The 18,743-nt window shown below is 37.8% G+C and overlaps 1 protein-coding gene across 6 annotated transcripts in view; it reads right to left on the bottom strand.

Moving 5' to 3' along the window:
- Nucleotides 1-18,743, bottom strand: part of NEK7 (NIMA related kinase 7) — a 74,658-nt gene that overhangs the window by 34,882 nt on the left and 21,033 nt on the right. For all 6 annotated transcript variants that reach the window (XM_065072401.1, XM_065072402.1, XM_021294019.2 and 3 more), the window contains exons 4-5: nucleotides 11,375-11,437; nucleotides 10,753-10,863 (exon numbers count right to left, since the gene is read on the bottom strand). In XM_065072401.1, the coding sequence (XP_064928473.1) occupies nucleotides 10,753-10,863; nucleotides 11,375-11,437 (174 nt within the window). The remainder of the gene's footprint in view (nucleotides 1-10,752; nucleotides 10,864-11,374; nucleotides 11,438-18,743) is intronic.

Here is an 18,743-nt window from a genome sequence, read left to right as displayed (position 1 = left end):
GATTCATTTTCCTTTCACGTTTTGATGAGGATCTTAATCATCTCTGCCTGTTCTCATTACTTCACTTCTGACGTAATAAAAGCCCATACCTGTATATTTCTGTATTTTATTGTACAGATGTATCAGAACACAGTGATTCAACAAGCAGATACTTGTGGGCATACATGTGAACTCCATCAAGAGCAAAGTGATGCAGAAGGGATTATTACATGGAACACAATGAAGTTCTTGGCCACTTCTGCCTGTGTTTCTTTGGGAGTCTCTTTTAAAATGGACTAGCAGAGAGAACAGAGCAAGGAAAGAGGTCAGGCAGCTGGGATAGGAAACTATGGAAGCGCGAGTTCTCACTCTGGGAATACAACAGCAACAAACCAGAACTGGCAAGGGTGTGCGGGGTCAAAAGGATGAAGCAGAGAAGATGGACCACAACACCTCTGCATTTTGGAGCAGAGACTTCTGTATTTAATATACAGAAATTAAGTTTCTACATAAGTCTTACTTTCTACTTAAAAGGCTATATAGTTCTAGTAGGAAAGCAGAGTCCCAGGTTTTTTGTCTGGCTATCTCTATTTATGAATTCAGCTGCCGTTCTCTTCACACTGTGGTAAGTTTTCTGCCATTTTTCCTTGCTATGCAGAACAAAAATAGAAGGTCCATCACATCTTGATCCATTCATCCAACTTGATCATGAGGTGATCAAATTTGTCTACATTTCAAGAATAGCAGCTGTCTCAGTTTTAAAAACAGAACAAATTTTAAAAAAACCAAACTATTTTGCATCTACTAACTGAACATACAGAAAGTATCAAGTACTTGGCAAATAAAGTGACTTAATAGAAATATTTTTTTTTTTTATTACCTGGTTCTTTTTCCAGCTTTGCTTTAGAGTTGTTTACGTCTCCATTTACTGAAGATGCCATACATTTATTTTTCTCTTCCAGAATCCACAAAAAATGCATTTTAAAAATATCATTCTTCCTCTATTAGTGATTCTTAGTATACAACAAACATCTTTATTTAATCAATAGCAACAAAAGACTAAGACACAGTACAAAAACTCATAGACAAAATAATTGTCCTAATAGAAGCATCTACTAGCATCAGAAGGCCAAATTCGTAGAATTGAAACATGGTCTTTCCTAAAATAAATAAATAACCCACCTCACCCACATCATAGAACTGAGATAGAAACATCTTCTCAAGCACAATCTTCTTTTACACGCAAAAGAAAGACAACTAGTTACAAAAGCCTTGCAAGAAAAACTCAACTGAAAATTGTTGCTTTTCCCATTTTTAGAATATATTATTTCATGCTAATAATCTATTAGTCAGACTTTCCCTTAGAAAGCTCTGAACAGTCACTTTATATATATATTTATCCAACAACCTTTGCAAGGATTAATTCCATTTTTCCTTACTGAGTAGTCCAGCTATAGTCACTCTGTTCCACTTAATATTTTTGCTCATGCAAAAAAAAAAAAAAAAAACAAAAAAAAAAAATCAAGAACACACGGTGTTCAGAGATAAAGACCACCCACTGAAATCAGATCTACTTGCAGAGCCACCAAAATAAGATTTCCAATACTGCATAATTTTCATTGTCTCTGCTGTTAGTGCTGAGCAGGGCCTCTTAAAACACACAGCCACGTGTTTAAATCCAACAGTATTTGATTACATGCATCTTTCTCCCATAAATTCCCTCAGGAAAACTGGCACAGCACAAAGAGGTGAAACTCGTGCTTGAATCATTAACTATTATTCCTAATAAAAAGTAATACCATGACTCAGTAAATACAGAGGCTATCTTAACTCTTAAGGCAAACAAATTCAAACCCTTCTCTCTTCATTCTCAGCAAGTTATTCATACAACACAAACATAGATACTGCAAATTTTTCAAAAACAACTGTGTGAAAAATTAAAAATAATCTTCAAGTGTTGTTTGCAGGACATTTCAAACAAGAAAAGCACCCAGAACTATTATTTACTAAAATCTTTCCATTCTCCCTGCTCTGTAAAGGTTTGTGGAGTCAGACAATTCCAGCACCAGTGGGCAAATGTGGAAATGAAATACCCCCAGCATTTCTGCCCCGGTTAGAGCTATTTGAACAGCCTGGGTAGTAGTTAAATGAAGTTTAACATCAAGTTAACTTTTCACAGCTGACACTGTTACTCTCCCTGCAAGTACAGCCAGTTGCTTACACATCAGCTTCAGGTGTGATGTCTATGAAGGGGACTGTCCACAAGACAAAACAGTGTTGATGGTCTAATTATTTCAGCGGAAAATCTGCCCATTTATTCTCGTCGTTCCAGCAGCAGACACAGACAATGGCTGATGTGCAGAAAAACTAACAAGGCTGCCTGGCAGTTACCCAGCCCAATTACCCCTCTGGTTACAGACTGCAGGACTGGTCAGCAGGACTGGTCAGCTCTCCTGCCACCAGCACACACACGTCACCTGCACACGGCAAACTGCTGCCACCTGCGGTTGAGGGCAGAGGGGACGGTCAAGTACCTGTCAGGCAGCCCGGTAACACACAGGTAGCACAGGGGTATGGGTTGCAGAAGCTCTCCAGAACCACCTCTGCTGCCTTGGCGGAGATGCACGCCTTGGCTTGGGGAATAAGGAGGCACTGTTTTTTAATTACTGAGAAGAAATACTTACAGTAGCTTTAAAAAAGGTTAGTGGCAAAAATCAGACTGACTGGTTCAAAGCCCCAACTTTCTACTTTAGGAAAGGAACATATAAATAATTTAGCTTTGATCTATAATTAGCATATACTGTATTACTGTATCCTAATACATTAGACACTTCTTCAAGCTACACTATTTTTTAAAGTCTTTTCAAAAATGAATACATAAAAAAACTAAGAGCAAAGGCGATATAGAATATGAAAACAAATTGAGAAAAAAATATTTTGCAGCTTTTAATGTTTATCAGTGATGTAGCTTCAGGAAGGTGCTACACTGCTTTATGTTATAAAACATAACCATGTGCTAAAGAAAAAGACTACGAGTCAGGAGGTTTGGCACTGGGGGGGTGACGTGGGTAGTGGGCTTTTTGTTCTTTAAGTCTAGTAGTAATGGAGAAAGAAAAAAAAAAGGCACAAGAGAGACACAGATTCTGCTGAAAACCAAAAGAACCAGATTACAAATTTTAAAATTCACATTTATAGACCCTGATAAATCAGTATCATGAAAAGAATATATACAGGCATGCACAACAGACTACTTTAAAAATGCTTTTCCACAATCATGATGTCAAGTATTTGGACATAAATATACGTATAAGAAAAATCTCCAAATTAAAGCCACCATAATTTCTCTCCCTTGAGAGTATGTGTGCACAATTTTCAGTTCTGGTTTCTTTCTTTATGTCAAAAGACTCTTTTCTCATTCATTCATGACATTCAGCTAATGAGCTGTTTGAAAACGGCTCTAGGCTTTATTTACTGTGCACTATTCAAAACCTGTTATTAAATGTAAGTTTTAGGGAGAGGTACAGCTTCCTGATATGCATCACTGGAATATCAAATTAATAAAATAAACTTTGTGAAGTTTATCTTCACAAATGGCCTTAGAAATTATGAGGTATAAATATCCCCATTTTAAAAATTAGAATAGGGGCAAAGAATTAAGATCAAAAGTGTTAATTAATTCTGGCACCACTTTAAGCACCTCCTTTCCAACATACTTAGCTTTATGAAACAGTTCATCTTCAAAGCACAGTTTCCACTCAGAACAGATGAAGCTGTGAATGCTCGATACTTCTACAAATCAAACCCCAGAGTTTTATCTTGATTATTAGAAGTACAGAATAAGCAATTACAATTCCCAACAAAAATAGTGGTTAAAGTGCTTTATACAGTATCCCTTAGGAATAATACCAGAGACAGTGAGAAAGGATGGTCCTCGGAAAAGTATTCCATTCTATTAACCATGAAACCTTTGTCTATCTTGAATTCCCTGCCTTGAAAACGGCCACTGCAGCAAAGAAGGCAGCACAGATGTGACAAATGATAGTGCACGTATTGCACCACCATGATTTCTACTCAGAGTAGCTGCACTCTTAGCACTGAATAGAGCAGCGGTTCTTAAAAGAAGAAATAAACCTGTAACTTGCTGGAGTGCAAGGTATTCAGTTGTAGGATTTTTTAGCCTTTGAATGTTTGATTTTGCAGATTCACTGTTGCTTCCTTAAGTTACAAGCAATTCCCTAGATTTAAAAAAGCATTAAAATAACTACAGAAATGCAGGCTCTCTATTATATTGCTGTGCTTACCAGCGTCAGCACTCTTCCAGCCACAGCTAGTATTGCAGCTGACCAAGTAACCTACACAACAGAGATCATCCTGCAGCAGGTAAGGGATGGGTACTGCCAGAGGATTTCATTCACGCTTGCTGACAGCATCAGAAAAGTGGTCCTGAACCTTGAGTGCCATTCCACGCTGCACACGGCAGTATGCTACGGGACAGGTTCTTCGTGTTCCCCCGTATTTGATCTGTAATTCCTACGCAACCTGCCCCTTCTCTGCCCCCAACCCAGACCTGTTCCTTCCCAACGTCCCATTTTCTCCACTGACACACCCACCCTGTTCCCTGCCAGTCCTGGTTATCCCACCCAGGCTCTCTCCCTGCTGGCAGCCAGTTTGTCTGTCTCTGGGATCCTTGACCAGTCTGTCCTGCTCTCTGGCAACACACTGGCCCTTCTCTAATCTCAATGTGCTCGTGTCCAGTACCGGGACCCCCATTTAACAGTTTCCCAATCCATTACTCTTACCCTCAGTCTCTTATAATCCTCAGTCTCAAATGCCTTGAGTCATAATTTCTGCCTTCTCTCAAAAAATGCTAACCAGTTAGTCCCAGTCCACTTGTCTTCCCTATTCCCAGCCAGATCCTCTTCTGCCCACCTAAGGATCACTTAGTTGTTTGACCCAGCCTACTTGTGTCTGTCTAGTCTTTTGCCTTCTCCACAGTCATCTCAGATTACTCCCTTCCCTGTGCTGTTAGAAAAAATAAATACCCTCTGAGAGACAGGAGAGCTCCAGTCCACCCAAAGCATTTGGAAAAAGCTATTTCTGGCAAAGCCATTTCATTCACCTACACTACAGGTTGAAGCTTTCATAGTCACTCAGGCAGTATGCAATACTGTCATCACTAAGGGATGCAAGAGGTCCGCACAGCCCTACATGTATAGAAATTCTCCACTTTGGCTGCTACACTCCAGCAATTTTTGTTAAGCACATATAAACACTTGTGTTAGAAGAATTTAAGTTTAGGTAAGTTTCGCAGCCATTATTGCAAGAAAAATCCCCTTTAGAAGTTTTAAGTCTCCGTTTCAAGGCTAAAGGGGCTTACAGTATTCCAGATAAAATGGCAGCTACATTTTAAATTAAATAAACATATTAACAAACAAACATCTTGGCGGAATAATATATTTTTCTTTAACCATCTACTAAATCATACAACATTTTTGGAAACATACACCCTCAAGTGGGCAGCTGGCATGCAGCTTCTTAGCATGAAATTATCATATTTTGACAAACTGGAAACATATTCTCACACAGCTAAATCTTTGGCAAACCTAACAGCAAACACAGTTAGTGTCCTGCTACACACGTGTGTGCACAGCAACGTAGAGCTTATGCAACACTGCCATTCAAACTACTTCAGAGACATCGTTGTCACACCAGCCTTACAAACATGAATGTCAACCTTCTTCTACTACTGCTAAAGCTGTAAATCAATGTTGTGTATGATAAAGAGATAGCCAAACAACATAGTCAGTTAATAGATGAGGGTCCCAAAACATTGGATCATGCCCTGGGAAGGGGTAAACACCTGACCTGCTAAATTCTGACACTGCACCCCTTCCTTACAAAGGTGTTTCCCTAACTTCACACTCCCCAAAATCTTACAATTTTCACAGCAAAAGAAAATTATCATTCTTATAATTAAATGAAGTCAAACTATAGGTAGCATGTGCTACCAACATTCATCAGATAACCCCACTGTCTGTGCTATTTCTAGCCCATTCCCAGGACAGCAATCCACCAGAAAATAGTTCAGGGGAAAACAAAAAACAAACCAACAAAAAAAAACCAAACCCACACACCAAAAACACCCACCACAGCAGCAACAAAAAAAAAAAACAAAACACAAACCACAAGTGACAAGTTTCCATTCTCAGCAATGTAACCAGCTTCACTGCAGTGAGAGAATGGTTAATCGTGGGCTTTTAGCCATCCAGGGCAGCCAGGCTGCACACAGATAAAGTAACTAGCTTCTGTAGACAAACGTGCCTCCTCAACTCCGTCATGCTCAAGATCAGCAGAGCAAGATGAACTGCTCAGTCCACAAAAGCAACTCATGCAGAAGTTCCTGACCTGCCCCTGATCATAACCCAAGTTCAGAATGATGAGAATAACCCTCCATGCTGTGTTGTCCAGCCTCACAGACACCACCGGACACTCAGGGCAAACTGTAATAGCTGCCCCACGTCCTGTGTTCTTTCCAAATCCACTGCCCTCACAACATCTCTCTAACTCCCCAAAGGCCATTACCCCGCTCTGGAGCCACCTCAGTGCTGTAACACACTGAGGCTGCAGCCACGTGGATTCTGCAGCGGAGCGGTGGTGGCTTCACACGGGCAGGAGCAGCGCTCTGGGCTGGCAAAGCTGCCACGGACTGAGGCTAAAACTGCTCCCACCCTTTAAGCCCCTGAAAAAGGCAAGCTGTTCCATAAGGCAGCAAAGGAAAGTTAGTCAGCCCTGGAGTACTGCTAATCAGTTCCCGAAAACCTCATTGATAATACAAGAAGGAGGATCTGCATCCCAGACCATGTGGAGAGGAGAAACTGCCCGATATAATTTCACACAGTGAAGCCCAAAATATCCACCGGTGGTGAGCGGCACAATGATAATCAATGAGATTTCAAACAAGTCTAAACAGAGCTTCAGCTGCCACAATCAGCTATTTAGATAAGCACCAGTTGCTTGGAACTAAATGACTATCACTGTGTTTTACTGTCCTATAAAAATTTACTGTTCACAACTACAGGAACCTGAGGTATTAACATGAACTTTGTACTGATGAGAAGTTTTTAAATATTTGTCTTATTTTAGCTAAATAATTATAGTTTTTGTTCTGTTGTTGTTTTTATTTAAAGCTGAAAATAACAAACCAAAAAGTGTTCTCTGAAGAGTGGGTGAAGGGCCTAGGTGACATTTGGTAGAAGTCAAATTATTTTCCATCTATCTTAAGAAAGATGCAAACATTTTCAACTTTTTAGATTAAAGCTTTCATGCTTGTTCCCAAAGCATGATTAACTTCCTTAAGATCTGTATGACATATTCAGTTTAAAGTTTGCATTTTTTGTGTGCTAAGATTATTTGCCAGAAAAACTAAAAATACGTGCAGAAAGAGACCTAGAAGTTTATCGCTGATTTAAAAAAAAAAAAAAAAACAACAAAAAAAAACCACACAAAAAAAACCCCCACACTTCAGTGTCTGGATAACATCCCTTCTTACAAGCCTTTCTAATAATTTTATATTTAATCTTCAATAACATGGTAACTATTCTGCAAGATAATTCAAATTCCCTTGTTTCAACATCTTCAGCACGGAATTTACTAATTAGCTCTTTTTACTGAATCATAATGTATTTTCTTGATTAATGCAATTAGTAGATTCTTCTTTATTAACAGAATTTTCTTTATCCAACATATAAATTGTTTCTTTAAAGAAAAAAAAAATCCCAACCCAAAAAAGTACACAGAACAATTTTTACCCTGTCACTGTTTGCGGTGGAAAAAAACCATGACTAACAGGAAAAGGCATCAAGCCTCAAACCTGCTTTACAACATATTTTTGTATTGCAAAAGGAGATGGTACTACAAGGTAACAACAGGAGTTGTCATGAACTACCCTTAGCCTTGGTAGCTATGGACCATCACCACGTTCCACAGTAGAGACTGGACACACCAGCAAGAGACCAAAAGCAACTGGGAACTAGCACAAGAGTTACTAATTATTTACTTGTAATTTTTTTATGTAATAGTATCCAGCAGCCTAATACACAGATACAGAAATGGAAGAATTTTTCCTTCTTTCACCATCCCTACACAGGGGTTACACAGTACTGAGGTACGTTATTCCAGCACAAAACCAAATGTAAGTATTTCCCCTCTCTGCAAACATCTGCTTCTCAGTATTACCGACATGCCACATTCAGGAATTCTACCAGGCCATTAAAAGATGTAAGATAAGAAAACCTCCGTTTGGAATCCTCATATTTTTCAAAATGGAGGCTGTACTGAAACATCTCCCTGTGACAGAGGTAATTAAAAAAAAATAAGGTAAAGTGGATTAAATCTGTGTATGTATATACATAAACACACAGAGAGAACACAAGACACACCAATTTCATTATATGATTTGTAAATGCCAATGCACAGCTGTCTTTTTTTTTTTTTTGACATACAGCAGATTCTATTAATTCTTTTATAAACTACATGAATGCACCAAGTGATTCTCCTCAGTTGTCTATTCAATGGGGACAAAGAGAGTATTATTCACAGGTAACAAGAGGGATGCTATAAAAGCTGGGCAAGATGGATGTGGTTCATTAATGGAAGAACTAAAGAATTCATTAAGGTGCACTGTGATGCACAGCAGCTTTGCAAGTGTTCTCTGATGTGCCAGTAATGCCATAACAAATACCCAAGTAAACTAGTTAATTAGTTTTACCTCACATTAACATTGGTTTCAGTGTCATGCAAGCTGTGGTCATTTACAATTTCAAAAACATACTTGATCCTTTCTACAAATCACACAAGAAGCCTGCTACCCAAACACTTCTGTGGGTGCCTCAACATTTTCCAGCAAACACAGAACTGCATTGTATCAAGAACACTGGAAACCAGAGCATTGTTTATTTTAATAACACAACATCATTATTTACCTTAGTAGCGTGATAGGCAGCCATTCTGCTTAGGAAGTTTCCATATCATTTATTTTTCAGACAATGTTAAAAATACTTCTTTAAGAAGATGCTAGTTAACTGATGCATCCCACATTTAAACTCTTACCACCCAAACAGTCTACCAAATCATTTCCACCACCAGCAGTAGGAAGACGGAGTGCATTGTGACACCTCATACATATTTAATAATAGCCTGATAGGCTGTCATTAACATCAAACAGCAATCTAAGTTTGCTACATTAAACATGATCCCTGTGTTAAGAGGACAATCACAAAGTGCCTCCAAGATCGAGCCTGTAAGAAATACCCACCAACTTGGGCAAGGTGTAATGAGGCCAACTGCACTGCAGAAGTCATTATTCACACACAGGATTTCAAATTAAAAAAAAAAAAAAAAAGTGGAGGAAAAAGAAAAAGCTTCAATGGGTCATAAGACCAGACATGCCACAAGGCAATCTGTCACAGAGTACTCATATTAATAACTGTTGTGTCAAAACTGAACATTCAAAAGAAAAGACAAACCTTCCTTTATGTTTTATGAAATGTAAACCCACCGAATGAATAATTCATGAGATGAAGAAAAATATCAGATTTGGATAGAAATATTAACAGAACGCTGTCAGTGTGTTTAGAACCAAATTTTGACTGTCCTACCTTACAATTATCAATTTAGAAGAGAAAATTCTTCAAAAGCTGAAAAAAAACCTCAATTCAGTATGAAAGTCATTAACAAAAAAATTACCATTGTCTGTTCATGTAGGTCCTAAGCAGGACAGCAGAAGTCTGTTCTGTGCCCAGCTGTTGCTGAGCGAACGCTAACTGACTGGCATTATCTGTTCCCAGAGTTACACTGTGCTCACAACAAGAATGTTGGTGTGCACACAAGAAAGTACATCGGGGACATCCTCAAACTAAGACCCACCAGAAAAAGGGTAGAAAAAGAAGGGCAGTGGTTGTCAGGTGACAAACAAAAATCAAACAAGCTAGTTAAAAGCTAATGTATTTTTCAGAATACAAAGATTGTACAACAGGTCTTGGATAAATTTTTCTGATTAGATAAAGAACAGATATTCTAAAACTGGAAAAGAAAGCAATTAACCCATAATGCACAACCACATATCAGTAAGTTCACTGCATGCGATTTCAACCCAACATAAAAATATATTTTCAGAATGTATGTTATTCTCAAGATTAAAGGAGTACTTAACCAGACCTATACAACAATGCAGTTATTTCCACTTTAAACTTTATTTTGTTTGCTAAAGTGGTTAGCAGTTGAAGATCAAGATCTAGAACAGGGTGTCAAATGCATTTTCACCAGGGGCCACATCAGCCTCATGGTTGTCTTCAAAGGGCCAAATGTAATTTTAGGACCGTATAAACATAGCAGTAGTTACATTTACACGGTTATCCTTCTCTGCTTTCACTGCTATTACAGATAATAGAATATTGGAAAACAGAACACAATTGTGACAAAAATCAGGGATGCCATCAAAATGGATTGTTCTAAATGGAGGTGACAATGTTTTTCTTTATACTTTTGTTCCTCTCCCCAGCACTAATATAATTTCAGTCTAGTTATGTCCCCTTCTGCACTTTCATTCTGGTCAACAGTGTTAAAAATACTTACATAAGCATCAATATTGGGCACACATCTAAAAAATTGAGTCCAAACACTCCACTTTCCTCCACAGTTCCTGCCATTTTCACTGTGTTTAACGAAAGAAGTTAAATGTTACAAGCGTTTAATTTTTTTTAAGTTAATGCCTACCTTTATCATTCTAGAGAGATCTCCAGCATCAGCTAATTCCAACACTATGTTCAGTTCATTGTCTTCAATGAATGAGGCATAATATTTAATTACATTTGGATGATTCAGTTGCTAAGAAAGCAGAATAATAATGCACATTTTAGTGTAGAGCATATCTTATATTTTAAAACAGAGATATGAAGCATTCTTATGTATATCTATTTCAGTACAATGCAATGAGAAGCATTTACAGATAAACATTTTGCAAGAACACAATGGCATTTTAGGATCAACATAATGACTGAGGTTGCAATTTTAGAGGAATTTTGCTTCAATGTATCTATGCAATAGCATGCTAAACTGTTATCTGAAACAACAAAGTCAATTTTTAAAATCAGTACTTTACTGTAATACAGTTATTTACAATAACTGTGGTTTTAGCAGAAATTTCTACTTGAAAAGTTACCCATTTTCCTATAGGATATACTTCCCAATGTTATTTTTTAAAGCAATGAAGACTACAAAATTCTTTAAGTGAAGCTTATGAAAACTCTACACAGACAACAGTGGACACTTCAAATGTATCTATGAAAAACTTAATGTATTTTGACGATGGCTGCAAATTTTTAAACAAATATTTTACCTTAAGAAGATCTATTTCTTTGATGCAGTCAGCACGGGCTTTGGCATCCATTAAATCAAATATCTATACACAAGAGATAAGACATTTTTATTAACTGATTAAAATATAGCAAGTTGAATGATCATTATCATTATTTCATAGCACTCATAGAGCAACTTGAGTTATGCATTTCATGGCAAGATGTAACACTGCAGTAAGAAATATTCCTAATGCTCCAATGTACTGATTCACTGCTATGTTGCTTTTAGCCCCCTCAAGTTCCCTGTAAGAACAAGCTTTCCAATGACTTAATTGCCACCTCCGCATGTCTGTTCAAACACACAGCAATAATTTAGCACATTGTCTTCAAGCTGGTTCTAATCCAAATGTCAGCTTCCTCTCCCATTCCTGCCACACCATTACCACAAACTGATTCTTTCTAGTACTGAGCATCCCTTTTTTTCCTACTCTCTTGCCACAGTCTTCATTTTCTACTCCACATAACACATACACTTTTACTCTCTCAGGATCAAAACTTCACTGTCACCTCCAATTCTTTCTCTCCCATTTTCTCCCCTTCAGCAAGCAAAGAAGTGATTTGGGTTCTGTAATTTGTTTACCAGAGCACTTTTTTTCTAAGCCCTCATCTGTCACCTTGACTTTTACAGCCTTTTACAGTTCGACATCGCTGCTCTTCATTTTTTTCCCACCTCCCATCTGTTCCAAATTACTTTGCAATATATCTCATTTTGCCTCCTCCAGTTAACCACATTATTTTCCACTAATTTAGATTTTTGTTTGGAGTATTTTTCTCCTGCTATTAGAGTTCTTATCCACATTCTACACACCTATATTTGATCTAATATCTTTCTTTTTCACTTCATTTTTTTAACCACCTTTGCATTCCCTTCTCGCTTTACTTTCTCAGATGTGCATTTCCATACACCGCCACCAACTATTCCCCGTAAAAATGACCAAAATGTTATTTCTTCAAGGAACCCTTCCTCTCTCATTTGCCATTACTTTCTGAAGGGGGGGAAAAAAAAAGCCAGAACACACACACACAACCAACACATCACACTCAGCAACTTCTGTGTCATCTGCCTATTACATTTTGAGCTACCTAGAATAATAGAGACACACTATGAGCTTTAGTAATAGCTACAACATTTATGAGATTACCTTTTCCAGTTACACCTTTTCAATGCACATAATTTCTTTCTAGATAGCCTCCAGGAAAGATGTATTATACGCTGTGAAGATCAGCGGTACCTGTTTCCATCAGATCAAACAATCAAAAGCTCAACAGCTGACAACTTCCATTTCATATCTTACCACCAACTCCAGAAACAAAAACGATGATTAACAACACTTGGAGTATTGAATGTCTGCAAGGAGGTCATCTCTTAAACTGACTGCATAATTGTCCATGTGAATCGCACCTTATTTCAGTCTCCCCAAAGAAATTCAGACAAATTAGGAAGTCCATATCTGATCTGCTAAACCTCAATTTAATTTTCTATGTCACTATGCATGAGTTTGTCATTCCTTCTGAAAGAAGAAGCCTAGAGACTTCACCCATGAAGAGCACTGACCTCACAGAGCACACATGTGCTCTTTAGTAGTCACTACTTCCCTGCAGACATCCAATCTCTGTCTTCAGAGCTAGTGGAACAAAAAAAAAAAAACCAGCCTGGAGTAGATATGAGATTCACTTTTTTACAAAAAGACAACTGCAAGTCAAGAACTGATATGCCAGGCTTGGGGATAGGAAGAAGAACAACCAGGGGAGGAAGAAAGAAAGAAGAATACAAAATTACTTACAAGAAAGGGAATAAGCCATCTCACAACTAGTTGTAGATTAATAGCAGAACAATGGGAAATAAACAGACTGAGCTACAAGCAGTTATTCAAGGAGAAGACTTCGGGGGAGTTAACAGAAACACAGCAGAGTAAGTCACAAGAAAGGAACGCTAACACTAGAAATTAAGGCATTTTCCACTGTAGCAGAAGAAAAAAGGTAGTACTGTATATGAAATTGCAGATAAAGGTATTCAGAGGTAAATACACTGATGGAAAAGACAAAGGATAGTTTATGAACTAAGGTTGTGAACTTCGTGAGGGTGATGAGACAGCCCACATCTGTTATAGATCTCAACTCTGAATGAAAAAAACACTGCTCTTTAATCATTTTGGCAATTGACTGAAGTCCTAGGATTTGGTTCAGTCATTAAGTACTGCAATGATTTTTCTAGGAAACACTTAGGAAAGCTCTACATATAAGAGGTAGCACATGAGCTGAGGAAGTACTGAGAGGGCATGAGATCATAGTGCTCTCTGTAACTTAAGAGATCAGCAAGCGGAAAATTTTATATCCCCTCTTCCAAAAACAATCAATGAAAGTGTGTAGTGGGAAGCAGGCAGAAAAATGGGACAGGTATAGAGGAACATCTTGAAGCTTCATGCTTTTGCTAAGTTCAAGATAATAGCAAGATAAGAACATTCGTTATAAATTATACAGAAATTAGCTATAGACAGAGAACTCCAAACAGACTAGTGAACCTAATCAAAGTTGCAGACAGAATTTTAGACTGAGAATTGTACACAAGTTATCCAACTTGCAATATTGGAAGAAATTACCCAAAGCACAATTTCAAGATTCAAAACCAAAAGAGTTTCATTGTATGAAAAAACAGGGCAGTTTGCACCTGTTAATGACTGTTTCAACATGCCAAGAGGCTCATTAACTTATCTATGCCAGGAGTGTTTCCCCACATGCCTAAACAAGCAAATTTTGTGAGCAAATTTTTTTTATAAGCTACGCCTCTGACAGGGACATAAATCAGTACTTCTCATAGAGGAACAACAAAACAAAAATAAAGCCCTGTGCTCAGGACTGTGAAAGATCTAGAATCGAGACACAGGAAAGAAAGGCAAAATTTTGTTTGTGTACTCTGGTTGGTATTTCCAGTATTTCTAATTTGTTATTAAACAGCCTGGAATAGACTAGACCAAGCAACCGTTCTCATGAAAGGGCCAACTCAAGTTTTATAAACATGCCTCCCTATACTTTCGCTACACTTCATACGGCAGAGTGGCAAACTTGTCACAGCTTTGGGTAAGCTGAATATTTCAACCATTACCTGAGCAAAGTAAAGCAAGACAGAAAAACTGAGTGTTTTGATCCTTACAAACACAAAGACAGACAATCTGAAGATTTACTCTATATCATTCTTAAGGTTGTCCGTTAGACTTTGGTCTGGATCTAACCTCAAAAGACTATAAGTAGCATTTCCAAGAAATCCAGAATTTCAGTCTTAGCTCCTCCAACAATAAGATTTGGAAAAAAAAAATAAACACAACCGAAAACAAAAGAAAAAAAAAATAAAACACCCAACCTTTAGCCTTTGAAGAACCTCTGAAGATACTTATCACACTAGATTCAAACAGCTTGCAGAGATTTCCTTTCTGAATAGATTATCTTTCCATTTTGCCAACTGCTGCAGCTCAGATCAGAGTCCTCTAATGTAATAAGCCATGTCAGCTCACAAGAAGGCCACTGTAAACACAATGAGAAAACCTCCACACTTCATCATCAGAAGATGACTCAAGCCCGAAGAACATTTTACACTGAAGAACGGAAGTCACAATGAAAGATTTAAGAACTTAATAACGTCCTTTCAAGTGCATGTCAAAATCCAACACGGCTCTTGGCAGCAATCAGGAAGTCAATTGTGCAGAAGCTGCCACAGACCAGATGACCACGCAGGAGAAGCTGTCCTTCGCTTGTGATTTACTGCCGGCTGGCCAATGTGAAGAGATGTCCGTACCTCCATCCCAGCTGTAACAGTTTCCAGCTTTGCAAGGAGACTCATTCTATCTTCTGCTGCTATCACTCAGCAAGCCAGCCTGAAAGGTCAGCTTGTGCTCCCTCCTCTCTGGTATGTGTGTTGCACAGATTTATCTCACACACACAGAGTTTGTAGCCCTATAATTAAAAAAAACAACCAACAAAAAACCACCAAAACACTTTCTATGTTTTGGCTGGACTTCTCTTGCACTGAACTTATTTTTTGAGCTCATATTTAGCTTTAGCAGCACATGCTTTACAGCCGAGAGACTTAACTGTTATGAAGTCATTACAGTCAGATGACTTATGTCTAACTTGATTTTTAGATTCAACTCAGCTTTGTGCAACTGCACAGTCTTAAGGAAATTATAGAAGATACAATACAGGTTTAAACAAAAACAGTGTGATTAACATCAGTAAGCTTTTGGAACAACACAAAGCATCCGCAACTGACTGCTTGAAAGCAGCCGGCACATCCCACATTGAGCCACCAGCAGCATCCTCCTCCCAGCAGGAAACTGGAAGGATGACGTGAAGAAGCTTGTGTACATTGATTATTGGGAACAAGCAGTAATTAGACTATAAGTACTAGCATCACTGTAATTGGCTAGCAATAAAAACTGCTGCATTTTGATTAGACTTCTAGGGCATTAATTAGACTAATAATAAATTATAATTCTTAACTCCACTTAAGAGGTCAGGATGACAGGATAATTCAGGTTGGAGGTGTGTTTCTCCAGTCAGCACAAATTGCACAGTGTAATACACTCTTATTTAAAATTTTAATTATTTTTCCCCAATTTCTATTTTCTTGGACTGTGATAAGATTAACATTTCTACAAAGGAATTATGTTTGCTGAGGAAAACCTAATAATAAGCAAAAATTATATTAGATCTTTTTATGATGTGCCAGTTTTCACGAAGTGTGTAATCAAAAAATCTCATTGAAGTAAGCACTATACCTTAGTTAGCAATTACTGTGAAAACTAAAAACAATTAGGCAAATACAGCTGAAGATACTTAAAAGAACATTTTAAAAGACCTTAGCAATTTTTTTTCCACTTAGGAAGTGCAATAAGTGAAACAAAAAGTCCATTTTTAGCTCTCAGTTTCTCATCTCCTGCTGCAATCAACAACATAAAAAGGAAGAGTAGGACAAGCACACGTTGCTACTTATTCCAAAATATTCCCTTCTGTGTGCTAAGCAACTAAAGGGATCTCTGGCCACTTTACACTGAATCACTTCTCCAGTACCCTCATGTGGGTGTAATTATAGTTTTATTTTTTCAGTATTCTAGAAATATCAGTTCTACATACTGCCAAGAGATATGGATATTTTTAGAATAGTTTTTAAGCTATTGTAAGATACTCAACAAAAAGGTTGCAATACATGAAATCAGCTTCCCGAGAAAAGCTCTTACATACATGCTCACACACACAAACAGAGCTCCTGAACGACTATGTGCATAGCAAGGAGGTTTAGAAACATGTTGGTAACCACCAGGCCTTGGCTTCTAAGTGTAGACTGTACCTGACCAGTTACCAGAAGCCAATTTAACTCATCGTTGGAAGTGACATGCCAAGTTAGGAATCTACTTGATTCCTCTTGCTCTGAAGTCCATCACTGTTTCAAGTTTTCTTTTCCAGTATGGAAAAGGACAAAGGTCGTTCCAACCTCACCATTTAAACAACAATGCAACCTATTTCTGCTTGAAATTCCGTATAAAATAAAAATACCAAAAAGTATTTCCAAAGCAAAATGCAAACATGACTGCTGTAACATAAGCCTACAGACAAGCAAGCAAAATGGAGACTTGAATGCGCATAAATATTAAGAGATGTGATACTGCATAGGAACAATGAGCATTAGAGTATTTTGGCACCACAGCACTGCTGTGCTGAGACAACAGAGCTTCATAAAGTGTGAAATTACAAGTCTTTTCTTAAGATTAATTATCTTTAATACAGGCCTAAAGTAGCAATCCACTGACAATGCATAATGAATAATGAATGGAAGTGCTAGATAAAAGAATTCATTGTCTGAATCTCTAACACCAGGGTCTCCAGTTTTGGAATGAAAGAGAAGGTAGAACAATGTAAGGCAGAAATGTAATGAATCTGGAATTTTGTTCAAATATGCTGTTTCACATAAAAGTTTAAAATTTTGAGTAGCTAAGTTTTACTTTAAAATAGCTCATAAACTGAACTAGTATAACCTTACAGTCACTGACTTTAGACATTTACAACTCTTTTGCCCTTTAAGGCTTTTTTTATGAGCGTTTATTCCATTATCTAGCAGTTTCTTACTTCCCCCTGGAAGCAACCACTAGAGTGCTCATGGCTCAGAAGGCCACACGGTACCTCAGGGTTCTGTCACACAGGTTCCGTGGGGTGGCAGTGGCAAAGATGTGCTGCTCCTTCCTCAGCAATGATCTTTCAGTATAGTTTGGACCTCAGACTTAACACGTGTCCAGAAACTCATCTAGAAGCTCTCCAGACTTATGCTGCTATATTCAGAGTTTAGCTGTGGTTCATCTTTCCTGATGTTTCTTTGACTCAAAGTGTAGTAAAACTGAAGTAACGAAGATTTGGGTTTTAATTCTTATTTTTATTTCAGTAATATTTCAATAGCATCTCAAACGTAGTTCCATACAAAAACTGAGAACCTAGTTATTATAAATACCCCTTATCTAATTAAATGAAAGCAAACCACATGTGATCAAGCATAAAGGGTATAAGGATTAAAAAAGACCCAACAGACAATTACGTGTATTCTGCTGGTTAAATTACTAGAAAGAAACTGCAAATTAAATAGTTTTCACTCTGTTACACATCCTACTGGAAAACAAATCAATACTACTACTTCTTCCTGTTAACTGGACTCAGCGACAACTACAAATACAGAAAGAGTGGTTTCTGTCACCATCTGCTTGTCCTTCCTCCCACAGCATCTTACTGCCATTTGCTTTTGCTCACATTGAGTTCCACAAACATACATTCTGTACACATTAATATAACATTTATCAATATTGTACATATTTCAGCCAAATAAAATTTTAATAGCAGAAAATAAACATTCTTGTTGGAAAGCTTCTAAGAACTCAAAACTGGCAATTCTTTTGGAACAAATAATGGCCAGAGACCCAGTAACTCTTGAAGAGAGGATAAGCGAAGAATTGTAAGTCACATCAGACCTTGAAGGTAGAGACAAACATGGGGAAACAGTGACCGAATAGACATAAAGAGAACAGCCATGCACACAGCCCAGCCAGGAAAACAAAATGGGGAGGGGGTGGAACAGACACAACTTGCAAGATCAAAGAAGGCATATAGTAGTTAAGATGTGAGATGAGAAAAATGGGGCAGAAAAATGGGAAAGTATAAGAAAGTCCAGATCTCAGCTATGCCATTTAAAGCGAAGCACAGCATTTAGAGACACAGTCTCAACGTGGAGATGTGGAAAGCAGAATCCATGCACAGGTCTAAAATAAAGAGAACAGAGCCCCTCCCTTGTAAAGAAGTGTTCCTCCCATTTTGTCC

Source organism: Columba livia, chromosome 8 (assembly GCF_036013475.1).
Source record: "Columba livia isolate bColLiv1 breed racing homer chromosome 8, bColLiv1.pat.W.v2, whole genome shotgun sequence".
Taxonomy (NCBI): domain Eukaryota; kingdom Metazoa; phylum Chordata; class Aves; order Columbiformes; family Columbidae; genus Columba; species Columba livia.
Note: the sequence above shows the minus strand (reverse complement) of the source record. Positions and strands in the feature narration are given on the sequence as shown.